The sequence below is a fragment of the Monodon monoceros genome, unplaced genomic scaffold, assembly GCF_005190385.1.
Source record: "Monodon monoceros isolate NGI ecotype Baffin Bay Population unplaced genomic scaffold, NGI_Narwhal_1 Super_Scaffold_10, whole genome shotgun sequence".
Lineage (NCBI taxonomy): Eukaryota > Metazoa > Chordata > Mammalia > Artiodactyla > Monodontidae > Monodon > Monodon monoceros.
This window is the reverse complement of record NW_021703766.1, coordinates 51,095,081-51,110,956: the sequence shown is the minus strand read 5'-3', so window position 1 is coordinate 51,110,956 and position 15,876 is coordinate 51,095,081. Positions and strand designations below refer to the sequence as shown.

General features: G+C 53.3%; 1 protein-coding gene across 2 annotated transcripts; it reads left to right on the top strand.

Annotated features, from left to right (window-relative positions):
- The first annotated feature begins 208 nt into the window (after positions 1-208).
- Positions 209-15,872, top strand: GYS1 (glycogen synthase 1). Of its 2 annotated transcripts, XM_029243390.1 has the most exons (16): positions 209-520; positions 1,912-2,093; positions 4,045-4,236; positions 5,105-5,290; positions 5,534-5,678; positions 6,513-6,630; positions 6,924-7,044; positions 7,355-7,461; positions 8,692-8,751; positions 8,842-8,920; positions 10,615-10,728; positions 11,013-11,139; positions 12,107-12,202; positions 12,393-12,556; positions 13,018-13,098; positions 13,263-14,709. In XM_029243390.1, exons 1-16 carry the CDS (start codon positions 403-405, stop codon positions 13,584-13,586), a joined length of 2,214 nt encoding a protein of 737 aa, XP_029099223.1. In that variant the 5' UTR covers positions 209-402; the 3' UTR covers positions 13,587-14,709. The 2 variants fall into 2 exon arrangements, with proteins under 2 accessions (XP_029099223.1, XP_029099229.1); XM_029243396.1 differs by lacking the exon at positions 1,912-2,093 and having other exon boundaries at positions 461-520; positions 13,263-15,872.
- The last annotated feature ends 4 nt before the right edge of the window (positions 15,873-15,876 follow it).

Below are 15,876 nucleotides of genomic sequence, written 5' to 3'. Positions count from 1 at the left end.
ATTGACAGAGCTGAAGGCCAATCAGCTAGCGCCCACTGGAGCTCGCACCAACAGCCAAGGCGGGGGCGGGGCTGAGCGAACCCTGCACTGTTCACCAATGAGAGACGCGGGAGCCCCGCCCCCGGGCGCAGACCAATGGCGCTGGCCGGGGGGCGGGCACCGCCTCCTGGTGGCCGCAAGGTTTCACTGCAGGAAACCCACTGGGCTCAGTGACGCTGCGGCCGCCTCCGGCCCCGGTCCGAGCGCTCCAGGCGGTAGTGCGGTCGTGCAATAGGAAGCTGAGGGTGGTGCAAGCTTCCCGTCGGGCACCAGCTACCTGGCCCAGCGCCCTGCCCAGTGCATTCCTCAGACACCTCTGGGGCCCCCACCTGCGGCCCCCGGAGCCCTCTAACCGCGTCGGCCATGCCTCTAAACCGCACTTTGTCCGTGTCCTCACTGCCAGGACTGGAGGATTGGGACGATGAATTCGACCTGGAGAACACAGTGCTCTTTGAGGTGGCCTGGGAGGTGGCCAACAAGGGTGAGCACGCCGGGCGGAGGGACCCGGACGAGAAGGGCAGTCGGGGATGGGGGTAACGAGGCTGTATGGCATGACTCTTGGGTCCTGGGCAAGGAGCCTGTGACTCCTGTGTCCTTGGGGAGGGACTGGAGTTTGTCTCCTGGGCCCTGGAGGGAGGGGATGAGTCGCCTAAGATGAAAGGAGGTTGGAAACCCAGGTCCTGGGTCCTAGGGGTGAGGGGGCTAAAATGAAAAAGACCAGAGACCTGGGTCCTCAATAGGGAAGGAGATGGGGGGAGGGGTTTTGCACTTCAGAACTGTGGCCCTAGGGGGAAGGGTCTTGGGATGTAACTCCGGATTTGGGAGAGAGCCCACTTGGAGATACGTTGCGTGAATCGTGGTGGGAGAATTTGGGGAACTGGTCATTTGAGAGTAAAGATGTGAAGGGGCTGGAGACCCTAATTCTTAGATCCTAGGGTGAGAGAGAGTTAGGGCCTGGATGCCTGGGTTCTGAGGGCCTGAGCTCTGGGTTCTTAGGAGTAGAGGAGGCTGTAGCCTCAGAGACATGCGCGCAGGAATGGGGAAAGGCTGGGAAGTCCTAAGCTGGTCGGGGCTGGGCCCTGGGATGGGAGTGGCTGGGGGCCTGGATTTCTGGGTTCTGGGCTCCAAAGGGCCTGTGGTTCTGGGTTTGGAGAAGGCTGGGGCTGGAATCCCAAGAGCTAGGCAGTCTAGCTCCACAGAACAAAGGGAGCTGGGATTTTGCTTTGCTGAGTCTTGGGAGAGAAAGGGGAGGTCTGTGAACATGGAGACATGGATCTCCAGGGCCCAGGCTTCAGGAGGTAAGGAGGCTGGAGGCCCAGACTCCTGGGTCTGGAATGGAGTCATGGGAGGGGCAGGGCCCTGCATGCCTGTGTCCCCATGTAGGGAGAGGGAACTGAGGGACAGGTCGGCAGAGTCCCTGGGGGGTGAGGAATAACAGCTCTGGCTTCTTTTGGGCAACTCCGAGAACCTAAATGAGGCCACGAAGAGGGATTCTGCCTTACTGTGTCCTGGAGCCTGACTGGGAATTTAAATCCAGCTCCTGTAAGCTGGGAACTCAAGAAGCTAGGCCCTAATAACCCTTGTCAGCTTATGTCCTCCTCAGCCCCAGCCCCTAATTCCCTCACACCTAGAAGCCTAGGCCCCCAGCCCCTTCCCTCAGACTCAGCACCCTCCTCCCTTCAAGTCCCGACCCCAGCCCCCTTCTCCCATAGACCCAGGAGTACCGTCCATCACTGCCCTCTCCCCTCCTTCCTCTGACTCTGAAGTGTGGGTTCCCAGGCCCCTTTTCCCTCTGAGCCAGAGGTCCGGGGCTCCCGCGGCCCCCCACCCCACCCCGCCCCAGGCCCCAGATCTGTGGACCTCTGCCCACAGTGGGTGGCATCTACACGGTGCTGCAGACGAAGGCGAAGGTGACAGGGGATGAGTGGGGCGACAACTACTACCTGGTGGGACCGTACACGGAGCAGGGCGTGAGGACCCAGGTGGAACTGCTCGAGCCCCCGACCCCAGCCCTGAAGAGGACGCTGGACTCCATGAACAGCAAGGGCTGCAAGGTGGGACATGGCCCGGCTGAGGGCAGGGTGGGGGCAGCAGCAAGAGAAGGAGCAGGGGATGGACAGCCCCAGGGAGAGAGGGAGGCATGGACAGAAACTCAGGATGGCCCAGCACTTTCCCAGGCAGATATCTGACAGACACTCAGACAGATGCAGGACCCCGTGAAGTGAGTGGGTGAACCCCCAGCTCTAAGACATTGGTGAATGGACTGACAGACAGCAGGTATGAGACAGACTGAAAGATGGTCCCAAGAGGCCAAGATCCTCAGATCCAGAGAGAGGAAAAGAGCTAGATGGACAGCCAGACAAAACCCAGGGGAGGTGGGCTTGGGGGTGAGGCAGGAGGCCAGAGCAGGAGTTCTGGAGCCTGAAGTTCAAATTCGCCTTCTCTGCTTCCTGCCTTGTGACCCTGGCGAATGAACATGCTAATAGCATCCACTTTATAGGTTTTCTGGGAGGATGAAATAGTTCATAAAAAGTGTTCAGCCCAGGACCTGGCATGCAGTTAGTACTGTCTGTGAGCTGTGAGGTGTCATCGTGGTTATTATTATCATCATTATTACTGAAAGCAGCCACACTTGCAGACTGAGGTGGACAGGCAGGCAATGGAGAGAGGCTGAGTGTTCCAAAAAGTGATGGTGGCCCCAGTGGTTAGAGCAATAGGGAGATAGACAGAGTCCAGATACAGAAAAGAGGTAGCCTGGTTTAGAGAGAAGGATCTCGAAGGAGAGAGGAAGACGGAGTATTGAGGAAGAGAGGAGAGGTAGGCAGGCAAACCCAGGGGACAGAGTTTTGGATGCGCAGCCAGGAATTAAAAGGAGGAGGGGAAAAATAAAAAATAAAAAAGAGGAGGGGAGAGTCCCAGGCACCCGCTGAGAACTGAAGGATGAGGACAGAGAGGTGGCTGTCCCCCAGGGAGAGGGCCATAAGGCAGCAGGGCTGAGGTGCAGACATTGGGGTCTGGGAGGGAGAGGTACAATGCTGCCTTCATTCATTCACAGCCTCTGATTTGGGGTGGGGTCTGGAGTCCAGTTAGACGGGACTGTGTCCCTAAGGAACCCTAGGGCAGCCCAGTCCCTCCCCCATGGCAGCTGCTGTCCATGTGCTGGGGGCCTAAGAATAGCCCCCCCAGCAAAAGGGCAGACAACAGCTGGGAGGGGGAGGAGCCTAGGGGGTCAGGCGCCTAAAGCCGGGAAAAGCCAGGTTGGGGAGGAGTAGGATGGCTTTTCGGCCCAAAACCTGGCAGCAGGCCCAAAATCTGGATCACGGTCTCAGGAGGAAAGCAACAGATCAATGAAACGTGGCAGGGCCAGAAATGCGACCACGAGGCTTAGAAACACGGCAGTGGGTAGAAAAATGTAGCCCCCATGCATGGAAATTGGGTGGGCAGTGTTAGAAATGAGGCTGCAAAGTACAAGATGGGCCTATGGGCAGAGAAAAGAGGAAGCAGGTGACAAATATATGGCGAAAGGATCAGAAACAAGGGAGCGAGTGGAAGAAGAAGGAGCCAGTACAAGGAGTGAGCGGCAGAAAGGAAAGATAATGGGAGAAAGCAGCATTATGGTTGGTGAGAGAAATGTGGCAGCGAACACATAAGCAAGGCAGTGAGCTGGAGAAATGATTAGCAGGGTGGAGAAATAAGGCAGTGGGGGCACACAGACAGGACATGTGCAATGTGGGTTTATAAGTAGAGAAGAGAGGCAACTGTTAGAGAAACTAAGCAAGGGATAGGGAGATGCTGCAGCCGAGATGGGAAAAAATTGTGGTGGGAATAACTAATGGCAAATAGAGAAATAAGGCAGTAGGTGAGAAATTAGCAGCAGATACAGAAACAGAAGGTAGAAGCACTGAGGCCATGAACCCAGACGTCTCCCTGGGGATGGGAGAAACGCAGTTGCTGTGCCCAGAGACAGGTGGCCAAAACCCTAAGCCTCCCTGTGTCCCCCTGCAGGTGTATTTCGGGCGCTGGCTGATAGAGGGGGGCCCCCTGGTGGTGCTCCTCGACGTGGGGGCCTCAGCCTGGGCCCTGGAGCGCTGGAAGGGGGAGCTATGGGATACGTGCAACATCGGGGTGCCCTGGTATGACCGAGAAGGCAACGACGCCGTCCTTTTTGGTTTCCTCACCACCTGGTTCCTGGGTGAGGTAGGCCCCACTGCCAATCCCCGTGTCACTCCTTTCGACCCCAGGCCCCAAATTACAATGGCCATCCGAGGCCAGAGGGTGGCCAGTGTCTCCCAGAGCATTCTGGGAGTTGTAGTCCTTTAAACCGAGGATTAGCTCTGATCTCTGGCAATATGGACATCCAGGGGCCAAGATTCTTCTTTCCTCAAAGACCCAGTCTCCCAACCCCAGCTTCATTCACTCCAGTCTTCCAAATATAGGAATTCTAAGCCATTAGCTCTTGGGGAGGCTGGCTTGACGGGAGGGCTCACCCCCCAGGGAGTTCTGGGAGTTGTAGTTCTCTAATATGGGCGGGACTTGGCTCTCAGATGAGTCCCCGGATGTTTGGGAATCCCCAGCCTATCTGAGAACCAGGAACCCCAATTCGGACCCTCTCTTAGGTTTTAAAAGGCTCAAGAAACTTGTTTCCCATACCCTGGGACAGTTTATGAATTGGCCGCTCCTAGGGCATTCTGGGAGTTGTAGTCCTTCAACCAGTATCCAGTACAGGTCTACTCTTGATTGACATAAAAAGTGTCCAGGAATTGTGTTCAGGACTTGGGGACACTAAAACTTTGGTCTTTCCAATTCAGCCCTTCTGGGACTTAGAAGGTTGGTCAAAAAAACACAGCTCCCATCAGCCTCTGGGAATGAAGTCAGCTAGCTAGTCTGGCTGCCTTAAGGATTTAGAGCTCCTTGTCCCATGGGGATTGCAATGGGTCACCACCCACTCTGTGCGGTTGTGGGGATAGATTGACCTCTCCCCTGCTTCCTCATCCACGTTGCGGATTGCTGGTTGTCTTCACAACACACATGGAGACACAGTGGCCCTATCCCTATTGCCCCACAGTTCCTGGCCCAGAGCGAGGAGAAACCACATGTGGTTGCACACTTCCATGAGTGGTTGGCGGGCATCGGGCTCTGCCTATGCCGTGCCCGGCGGCTGCCCGTGGCTACCATCTTCACGACCCACGCCACGCTGCTGGGGCGATACCTGTGTGCCGGTGCCGTGGACTTCTACAACAACCTGGAGAATGTGAGCTGGGAGCGTGGCAGATGGGGGTTGCCAATATTTCAGGACAGCCCGAGGCTGTCTGCGAAGCCCAAGGGGATCAAGTTCCCTCTTCCCCCAGGACCCAGGAATCCAAGTCCCCAACCCCCTCCACCCTCAGGCCCAGGAGTCCAGCTTCATGGCCCAATCTCCCCTAAGACCCTGGAGTCTGGACCGCCTGTCTTCTCCCCAGTTCTTCTAACCTGATTGCCCTCCCTCCCTACCCAGTTCAACGTGGACAAGGAAGCAGGTGAGAGGCAAATCTATCACCGCTACTGCATGGAGCGGGCGGCAGCCCACTGCGCTCATGTCTTCACTACCGTGTCCCAGATTACTGCCATTGAGGCTCAGCACCTACTCAAAAGGAAACCAGGTAGGAAATAGGCCTGGGTCTGTAGACGTAAGCGAGGTAGTCTATGCCAAGGCCTGTTGCAATGTTTTTGCTGTAAAGAGCAGAGAACTACAACTCCTAGAATGCCCTAGGTTGGTGACCTGAATATGAGGCTGCCTGGCTGGATGCCCTAGAGGCTAATGGGAAGTGTAGTTTCTTTAATTTCAGAAATGGTAAAATTCTTTTACTGGCTAATGTAGATATTGGTCTTCTGAAAGAGGAAGGAGGTTCCTTGCATTTTGTTTTTGAGAAAAGCAGTGCTGGAACCAGTTATTCTTCCCAAACTATAGCATCCATTCTCATTGGTTATAAGGTGAGAACTCCCAGAATACCTTTGGCTGTCTAGCTCCTTATATTCCTGGAATTTTGCCCCAGGAGCTGATGGAGGTTATAGTTTTTCACTGATATGCTTTAATTTCTATGATAATAGGAAATGGTTGGGGCCCTAAAAGAGGCTTGAAGATAGAGAAGCAGGATGGGGACATAGACTCATTCCCCCAGCTCAGGGTGGCATAGGGGAAACAAAAGAGCTACAACTCTCAGAAGCCCCGATGTTGCTCTGTTCCCTGTCTGGTTAGCCATTCACAGGGGCTGATGGGAGTTGTAGTCAGGCTTGTGAATATAAGCATGCAATATTGGGCAAGAAGGTATCTGAGTGGCAGGGCAACTGGGTCACCACAGGAGCTCACTGGGGAGCTATTGAAACAAAGACATTGTGAAAGGAAAGGGGTCTTTCCTTCATTTATTCATTCAGCCACATTGATCTGAACGAAGAAATGAAGAAATGAAATGTGGGACCTTCTCCCCCAATCCCAGATATCGTGACCCCCAATGGACTGAATGTGAAGAAATTCTCTGCCATGCATGAGTTCCAGAACCTCCATGCTCAGAGCAAGGCTCGAATCCAGGAGTTTGTGCGGGGCCATTTTTATGGGTATGTAGGCCAGATACCTAGGTCTTGAGAGAGAGGGTGGTTGGGAACCCAGACTCCTGGGGCCAACAGAGGGGACAGCTGAGGACTCAGCCTCTTGAGTTCTTGAGCGCCAGAACAATGGCTGAGTATTTAAGGAAATCCCCATCTAAGCAGAAAAGAACATTTCCCAGGAGTTCCCATGATGCCTCTGTCCTAAGATGTTCTTTGCCCCTGTGGCTTCTGGGGTTTGTAGTTTCAAGGCTGGGGCTAGTGGGTGAGGGTCTTGGCTTCACCCTGTGCTGTGGCTTCTATAGGCACCTGGACTTCAACTTGGACAAGACCTTGTACTTCTTTATCGCTGGCCGCTATGAATTCTCCAACAAGGGGGCCGATGTCTTCCTGGAGGCCTTGGCCCGGCTCAACTATCTGCTCAGAGTAAGGCCTGGGCTGCAAGGGGACAAGGAGGATGAGAAAATCAGTACATGACTGGGGAGAACGGAGACCTGGGGAGGTGGGGGCAGGGAAACCCATGTGTAAAACAGGAGTGTAGGGACCCAGAAAGAAGATCAGAGTCCCCGTGGGAATGGTAGTTCTGTCCTATAATTCTCCTTGACAGTGAGGGGCATGGCAGGGTCCTCGTGGTCTTGGGGGGTGGAAAAGGGTGGGACAGCCTTCTCCCATGTGATCCTCACACACTCACACGCACATACACACACACACACACCCTCCCTTTCCTCTGCCCCAGGTGAATGGCAGCGAGCAGACAGTGGTTGCCTTCTTCATCATGCCAGCTCGGACCAACAATTTCAACGTGGAAACCCTTAAGGGCCAAGCCGTGCGCAAGCAGCTTTGGTCAGCAGCCCTCAGCCCGGCATCCCTGCTGCTCCCACTCCCAGCTGTGTGCTTTGGGTCCCCTGTTTCTCCTGGAGTCTCAGTTTTGTCATCTGTGACATGATCAACCCATCCCCCACCTGATTCCCAGCAAAGTTACTTGCTCCAGATGCCTGCAACTCGGGGGCAGTACGAAGTCGCAGTCGCAGGCAGGACAAGTGTGACAGCATGACCAGGGCTCTGGTATCAAGCTGGCGAGATCCCGCTCATGCCCCTGTCCTGCTCTGGCTTTGTGACTTTAGGCAAACCACTCCCCGTCTTCAAGCCTCAGTTTCCTCATCTGTAAAAAACGCGTATTAGCCATCAGCTATTTCTTGAGCTCCTACTGTGTGCCAGGTGCTGTTCTAGGCACTGGAACACAGCTGTGAGGCAGAAAGATAAAATCCCTGCCCTTATTGTGTTCACATTCTAGAAAGTTCTATAGAAAGTGCTCTGGCAAAAAAAAGCAGGACTGGAATATGAGACAGGGTTGTCAGGACAGGCCACACTGAGTAAGTGCCAGCAAGTAGAGACCAAGAGAGGAAACAAGGGAGGAAACCCTGTGTGTATCTGGGGAACAGCATTTCAGGCAGAGGGAATGGCAAGTGCAAAGGCCCTGAGGCATGTTTGAGAAACAGCAAGGAAGCCAGCGGGGCTGAAGCAGAGTACCCTAGGGAGATGGGGTAGAAAATGAGGCTAGAGCTACGAGAGGACCATGAACAGAGGAATGTCAATGAAGTTGTAGGGTGGCACTCTTTGCTAGCTTTACTTGTGTCCATACATTTTCCTCTCTCAGAATGTAATTTTCCCTTTTTATAAAATGGGGCTTAGCATCACGACTACCAGGACTAGCCTAAAGTCCTAATAATAGCTGACATTTTTGGAAGGCTCACTGTGTGATGGGCACTGTGCACTTTTTGTCATGACCTCATCGAATTCTCACTGCAAACCTTTGAGGTTGCTTCTATTTTTATCCCCATCTGACAGATGAGGCATTGAAGTCAGAGAGGGAAGGCCACCTGTCCCTGGCCGCAGAGCTGATGCAAAGCACAAGGGATCCGAGCCTTCCAGGGCCTATTCCCTGAGTCTCCATCCTCCAGCCAGAAATATCCAGAGCTTCTCTGCTCAGACCTCAACTTCCCAGCTGCCCCAGAAGCCTAACAATAAATGGCAGCTGGTCTATAAGTGATGTTGTCGCTCTGCTCCTTCCAGGGATACGGCCAACACAGTGAAGGAGAAGTTTGGGAGGAAGCTTTACGAATCCTTGCTGGTGTGAGTGTCCCGCCCTCAGCCCTGCATCCTCCTGGGCTCTAAACCCTCTCATCACCCATTCCCAGATGCATCCCACTGCTCACCTTACAGGGGGAGCCTCCCAGACATGAACAAGATGCTGGACAAGGAGGACTTCACTATGATGAAGAGAGCCATCTTTGCCACGCAGGTATGGTTTGGACTCCTGAGTTGAAAGATGGCGATTCCCAGCAGCCCTGGAGGCAGGTTGCCGTGTTAGCTCTGACCCCAGAGATGGCTGGGAGTTCTGCTTTGTTGGCAGTCCTTATTCAAGGAACCAGTTCTGAAGTCAGAAGGGTGTGTGTGAGCTGACTGGTAGAACTTGAATTCCCAGAAGCCTTTAGGGCAGCCTGCTTTCCCACAGCTTTTTCTGCCACAGAGGCTTCTGGGAGTTGTAGTTTCTTTGAGTCCTTGGGGATCCATGAACAAAAGGTGGAAGGGACCTTAAACTAAAGTCAAGATAGCCACAAAAGGAGAGCTGCAACTCCCAGCTAACCCTGGGCCTTGCTGCAAGCTACCTCCACCTCTTCCCCCAGAGACTGCTGGGAGTGGTAGTTTTGTTGGGCCTCTAGGGATAGAGCCAGGTCAGCTAAAAAAATTATTTCGGGACTTCCCTGGCAGTCCAGGGGTTAAGACTCTGTGCTTCAAATACAGGGGGTGCGGGTTCGATCCCTGCTTGGGGACTAAGATCCCACGTGCCGCATGGTGCGATCAAAGAAGAAGAAAAAACAACAAAAACAACAAAAAACAACAGTTATTCACTGAAGAACATTGAAAACTTTCAGCAGCTACTGTTTCTTATCCCACTGGTTGTGTCTTAGTCTCCAAATACCCCTGGGAGTTGTAGCTTCTTTAGATACCTGGGGTTAATTAGATGGGTGGGAAACCTTAGAGAAAATTAGCAGTCACAAAATGAGAACCACAACTCCCAGCAGCCCCCAGGGCTTTCTGCTACCTTGACTCTTCCCTTGCCCCAGAAACTTCTGGGAATTAGAGTTCTTTTATTCTCTGGAGTCAAGGGTTTTTGGTACCTATAGTCAGGGTTGGTGATTTCCCCCAATCCTGGGGAATGGAAACCCAGACAGCCAAGTTGCACAAACAAGGTGTGAATTGTTTCTGGCCAAACTATAATTTCCGGTAGTTCCTAAGGCAGTCGGCCTCACTGAGGATGTTTCTGCCATGGGGCTGCTGGGAGTTGTAGTTTCCTGGGCTCCTGGAGTCAGTAAACTGAAGATGAGTAGATCTTTTAATGAGAGGAATAATGGGACAGCTGCAAAGAACTATATATCCCAGCAGCCCCTGGGACTGCTGTCACACTAGCTCTGTCTTCCTCCAGTGGCTCTTGGGAATTGTGGTTTCTTTGGGCCTCTTTTGAGGGTGGAGGTGGAGAGAATACAGGATGGAGAGTAAAAGGAACTTGGAGAGAAAGAGATCCAGGATTTTCATAAGAAAACTATAACTTCCGGCAAGCAGCCCCTGAAAGGCACAGCCCCCATCAACTGCTGGGAGTTACAGTCTCTTTGGGTTTCTTTGATGAAAGCCCAGAGTACAGAACAAGATAGCTACAACTCCCTCTAGTCTATGAGGCATGTTAACACTGGCTCTGCCTCTAAGACAGCTGGGATTGTAGTTTCTTTTCGGCTTATGGTGGTTAAAGGGAAAAGAAAACCTTTACAGATAGAGCCAAGTAGGAAATCTACAACTCCTGGTAATCTCTTGGGTTTGTTGCTCCACAACCTGATGGGAATTGTCTCCTTAGATCCCCAGGATGAGCATGGCTCATGGGGAAGTAGGAAGCCCTCTGTCCCTTCCCTGACCCCCCCACCCCACTTGTGGCCCCTACAGCGGCAGTCTTTCCCTCCTGTGTGCACCCACAATATGCTGGACGACTCCTCAGATCCTATTTTGACCACCATCCGCCGAATTGGCCTCTTCAATAGTAGTGCCGACAGGGTCAAGGTGAGGGCACTGGCCAGGGTGGGTTGGGCATGGGGGGGTGGGGGGGTGCTGGGGAGGGCGGTGATATGGGGGCTGGAGCCTGAGCCTCACATTCCCCATCTCCCCTGGTATGTCAAAGGATTGCAATGTTTAGAAAGAACCTTTGCTTCTGAGGCAGACTTGGATTCCAGTCTTTGTCCTGACTCTGTCTTGTGTGGCTTTAGACAACTTTTTCATCCTCTCTGGGATCCCCAGGGAGTAGCTAAATAAGGTGCTCGGGCTGAGCCCTTGTTTTCCACTGCCAGGTGATTTTTCACCCGGAGTTCCTCTCCTCCACGAGCCCCCTGCTCCCTGTGGACTATGAGGAGTTTGTCCGCGGCTGCCACCTGGGCGTCTTCCCCTCCTACTATGAGCCTTGGGGCTACACACCAGGTGAGTTCAGCGTCTGGCGTGATCCCAGGACAAGGGACTGGCCCTTCCTGAGCTCCAGACTCCTCCTTTGCAAAACAGGAACAATGGAAACAAGTCTGTTCATGTGTTTTTGTGACACAGTAGCTCATGTGAGTAACTAGAGGGCTGATGTCAGGGTTCACACGTGATTTCTCCCAATTTGCTACTGTTTGGTTCCCCAAAACAACAACAGCTAAATGCACAGCTTGTTCTCTAACAATCAAGCTACTTTCATATGTTTTTAAGGCAAAATAAATACCACATTTGCTGTAATATTTCTTAAATGATGAGTGATTTGACAAGTTTGCCAGTTTCATCCACGGTTAAAATGGTGCATAGGTTTTGTGTGACCAGCTCCAACCCTATTTTTCCCATAAGCCTTGTTATATGTAGTGCCTACTTTTGCAGCTTACAGAGGTTTTTAGAAACACTTATATAAAAATTATAATAAACTCCTTGAAGCATTTCTCAGCGTTATTTAAGGGAGTAAGCGAGGTGTAGTAGGTGCTCTGTACACAGTGATAGTAATAATGAGAGACCTTGTCTTACCTCTTGTCAAAACAGACTGTAAAGCTATGACAACCAAAACAGTGCAGTCTGGCACAAAAAGGTGTCTTATAGGTCATGAGGATAAATTAAAATGGTAGACATTGGCCCAGAATACCGTGCTCAATAAATTAGCATCCTTATTACCCAATTATGGACTCTTCCTTACCCTGAGGCCTTGGGGCAAATCAATTCCCTTTTCTGAGCCTAGTAGCTTCCCCTCTAAGGAATAGGGACTATCATACTTTAATGCACAGCCTAATTTGTCTGGTTCCTGACTTGCGCGGCACAGCGCCCGGCTCTTATTAAAGGCGCCAATAGAGGGCGCCATTGGGGCTTTCACTGGGATTTAAGGCGATAAAGAGGGGCAAGCTAAGCGGACCTTTCTCACGCCTTCCCGCAGCTGAGTGCACGGTTATGGGTATCCCCAGTGTCTCCACCAACCTTTCTGGTTTCGGCTGCTTCATGGAGGAACACATCGCAGACCCCTCAGCTTACGGTCAGCGCCCAGAATGAGAGCCGGGACTCTTGGATCCTGGGAAGGAGGGGCGTGGTCTCTTGGGTCACTAAGAGAGGAGGGGGTGGACTCCTGAGTCCCAGTGGGAGGAGGCGTCCTGGTGTCCGCAGAGTCCCAGAGACAATGAAGGTTTCCCCAATCTGTTTTCTGAGACTCTTCCTGGCCCCGACAGGCATCTACATTCTGGACCGGCGTTTCCGAGGCCTGGATGATTCTTGCTCGCAGCTCACCTCCTTCCTCTACAGTTTCTGCCAGCAGAGCCGGCGGCAGCGCATTATCCAGCGGAACCGCACGGAGCGCCTCTCCGACCTTCTGGACTGGAAATACCTAGGCCGGGTATAATTCCCCTCCCTGTCCTCTGCTGTGAATAAGTCACTTACGGCTCTGGGTCTCTGATTCCCCGTGCCTCGAAAGCTGGCGCAAAGGGCATGGTCTCTTCCTATTTGTAACGCTTGCTGTCCCTTTAAGAAAAGAATCAACTTTCAGACTGGAAGACCACCGAGGTGGGAAGTTCTCTATTTGCATAAGGGTGCGGCCAAAGAGGTACCTGACTGGAGAATTCCGCCCCTGTTAAAGGAGTGTGGCTCAGAGACTGTCCATTCACAGCTCTGCTTATCTGCCTAAGGGGTGGAGCCTGAAAGATGGATGATTGGCAGAGGGGCCAACTGGAAACCACGGCAGGTTGTGCTCATCTGCGTAAAACGTGTAACCAGGGCTCACCCCCCCTCCAAACCTGCTGGGGGCGGGGTCAGGCTCCTGCCCCCTGATGCCCACTCCTCTTCTTTCCCCCCAACAAGTACTACATGTCTGCGCGCCACATGGCGCTGGCCAAGGCCTTTCCAGAACAGTTCACCTACGAGCCCCACGAGGCTGATGCGGTAAGTGGATCCGGGGTCTCTCTAGGGGGGGCCAGGAGCTAGAAGGGTGGGGTGAAGTAGGGTGTCCCTCCTGGAGTTGCAAGGCCTCAAGGACGCTGGACGCCCAGGCAGGCTGTAGAGGCCTCTGCTCACTATGCGGTTTGTGCCCACACCTCCGTACGCAGACCCAGGGCTACCGCTACCCGCGGCCAGCCTCAGTGCCACCATCGCCTTCACTGTCGAGACACTCCAGCCCGCACCAGAGCGAGGATGAGGAGGAGCCCCGGGACGGACCACCCGATGAAGATGGCGAGCGCTACGACGAGGACGAGGAGGCTGCCAAGGACCGGCGCAATATCCGCGCCCCGGAGTGGCCGCGCCGCGCCTCCTGCACGTCTTCAACCGGCGGGAGCAAGCGCGGCTCGGTGGACACAGCGCCCTCCAGCTCAGTCAGCACCCCCAGCGAGCCCCTCAGCCCCGCCAGCTCCCTGGGCGAGGAGCGCAACTAAGTCCCCTGACCCGCACTCCCCTGCCAACCCTGCCTCCCTTATCTTGAGGGTGGATGCAGAATGGCGCTGTCCCTAAACTCCACTCCAGATCCCTAGCCCTCTGTGGGGTCCACAGCTCTACCCCCTCCGCCATACACTCCAGCCCCTCTAGCTCCTCTCTCGAAATCCCAAACACTCCAGAATCCTCAACGCCGTGCCTTTCTTGGGTTCCAGAATGCATAATCTGTGCCCTGGAGTCCCCCAGGCCATCCCAGAGGCCAGGAATCTGCCATTATCCTGCCGTGGTGCCAGAGGTTTTCAGAAACCTGCTCTGTTGCCTTCTATGCTGGGGCTCCTTGAGCCCCTTGCGGCTTGCTAATTTTACAGCATACAGAGCCTGCCATGCCCAGGCCTGGCCCGGGGCCACCAAACACTGGAAACCACGTGGAGTCCCTGCTACTGAGACAATCAAGTCCAGAGCTGGGGCACTTTCAGGGACTTAATGCAGGTTAACTCCAGAACTTGGGCTCCAGGCCAGTGCACTCGTGTTTACTCTGATTTAGCCCTCCCTGGGGTGTCCGGCTCTGCCTGGAGGATCCCTCCACCCCTGCTCCCTTCTTCCTCTGCACTTTGGCCAAGCAAGTGGGGGCAGAACCACTTGGTTTCTCATTCCTACTGGAGAACAAGCTGTCTTGGTCTAGATGCCTTTCTGGACCAGACCCTACTCCTTCTTCCCTGAGTCTGAACTCTTCCCCATATCTCTAAACTCCTGCGCCCTACAGGGAATCCCTCTGCTGAGGACAACTGGCTGCCTTCCCCAGTACCTGCACACATAACCCCCAACCATGAAACCACTGGATTCTAGGTCCCAGCTGCCAAATTTAGAACCTCGCCACTTTGCTGCATCCTGGTCCCTTCCCTCTGGTCTAGAACTCAGCCCACTGGTTTCTAGAACCTCCATATTTACCTCGAGGCTCTTCCATCCCTAAGCTGTGCCCTGCCCCCAGCTTTGATGAAAGGGAGGGGCCCCTCACGTGTGCTGTGCTGTGTCTGCTGCCCTTGGTTTGCAATTGGGAGGGGGGAGGGCAGAAGGGGTGTGATTGAAGTGTGTCCAGAGATGAAAAAATACATCTATATTTAAGAATCTCAGGTCTAGTCTGACCGGAGGGCTTGGTGGGCCTCAATCCTGGCCCCACTCTCCTCTTCCTTCCCTCTTCACCTCTTGATTCCTCCCTGTGCCCACTGCTGGGTCCCGGTTCTCTTGTCTCATTCTACTGTCTTAGAGACTTGGATTGCCACTGGATTCCAGTGTTATTTCAAAGGAAGGCAACTCTCTTGTTTTTGACTCGACTTGCAAGTGGCAAAGTTGGCTCAGGCTCTTAAATTCCTCAGTAGCACTAGCCATATGCAAGGGCTCAATAGCCACTGTGGCCACAACATGTGGCCCATGGCTACCCTATTGGACAGCAGATACAGAACACTTCCATCACTGCAAAAAGTTCTGTTGGACAGCACTGGCTTAGAGCATGTTTCTAGGACCCTGGCCTCTGGACTTTGGCCCTACTGTCCCCTGGATGACTCTACTTTTGGAAAAAAATCTTTTTCTCCTTTCAGTTCTAATCATCCCTAGGCTACACGTGCATCTCTGAATCAGTCGCTTTTCAGGGGAGTAGAAAGCTCTGATTGTTTGAATTTGGATGTGTGATCATCTGTTAGCCGCAGTGTTTGTGACACCCAAGAGTCCCCTCCCCCACCAGAATTACCAGCAGGAGAGGCATGGTGCTGAGCAGACCAAAGAACAGCTGTATAGCAGCCATTTCCTCTTAGATTCAGCTACCAAAAATAGGATGGGGTAGGGGGGTCAGAGTTGACATCGTTTTATTGCTTGGACCCAGCAGCTAAGTCATCTTCAAGCTTCTTCAGTTCCCATTTGGATAATTTCACATCCCATTTCTGTCTGTGCTGAGCCCTGAACCCCTAGCTCAGCACCTTTCACCTCATGTGCCCTCAGCTGCTCAGACCCACTAGCCAGGTTCTACCTATTATGTGCCTTGAATTCCACACCTGTAACCAACAGCCTTTGGAGGTCAGACCTGGGTGTGCCTCCCGGTTACCATGGGTAATTTACACAGTTTGTCTCAACTTACCCATATAAAGGAGCTCACATTTCTACTTAGCCTCCCAGAATTGAGGCAGAGTACTTTCAGAGCTTGGCAAGTGCCTAGCAACATAACTCACGTGAACCAGTTTCTCATTACTGATCTCCTTAACAGCTGTCTGCTTCCAGCTAGCAACCCCAGGTTTTACTAGA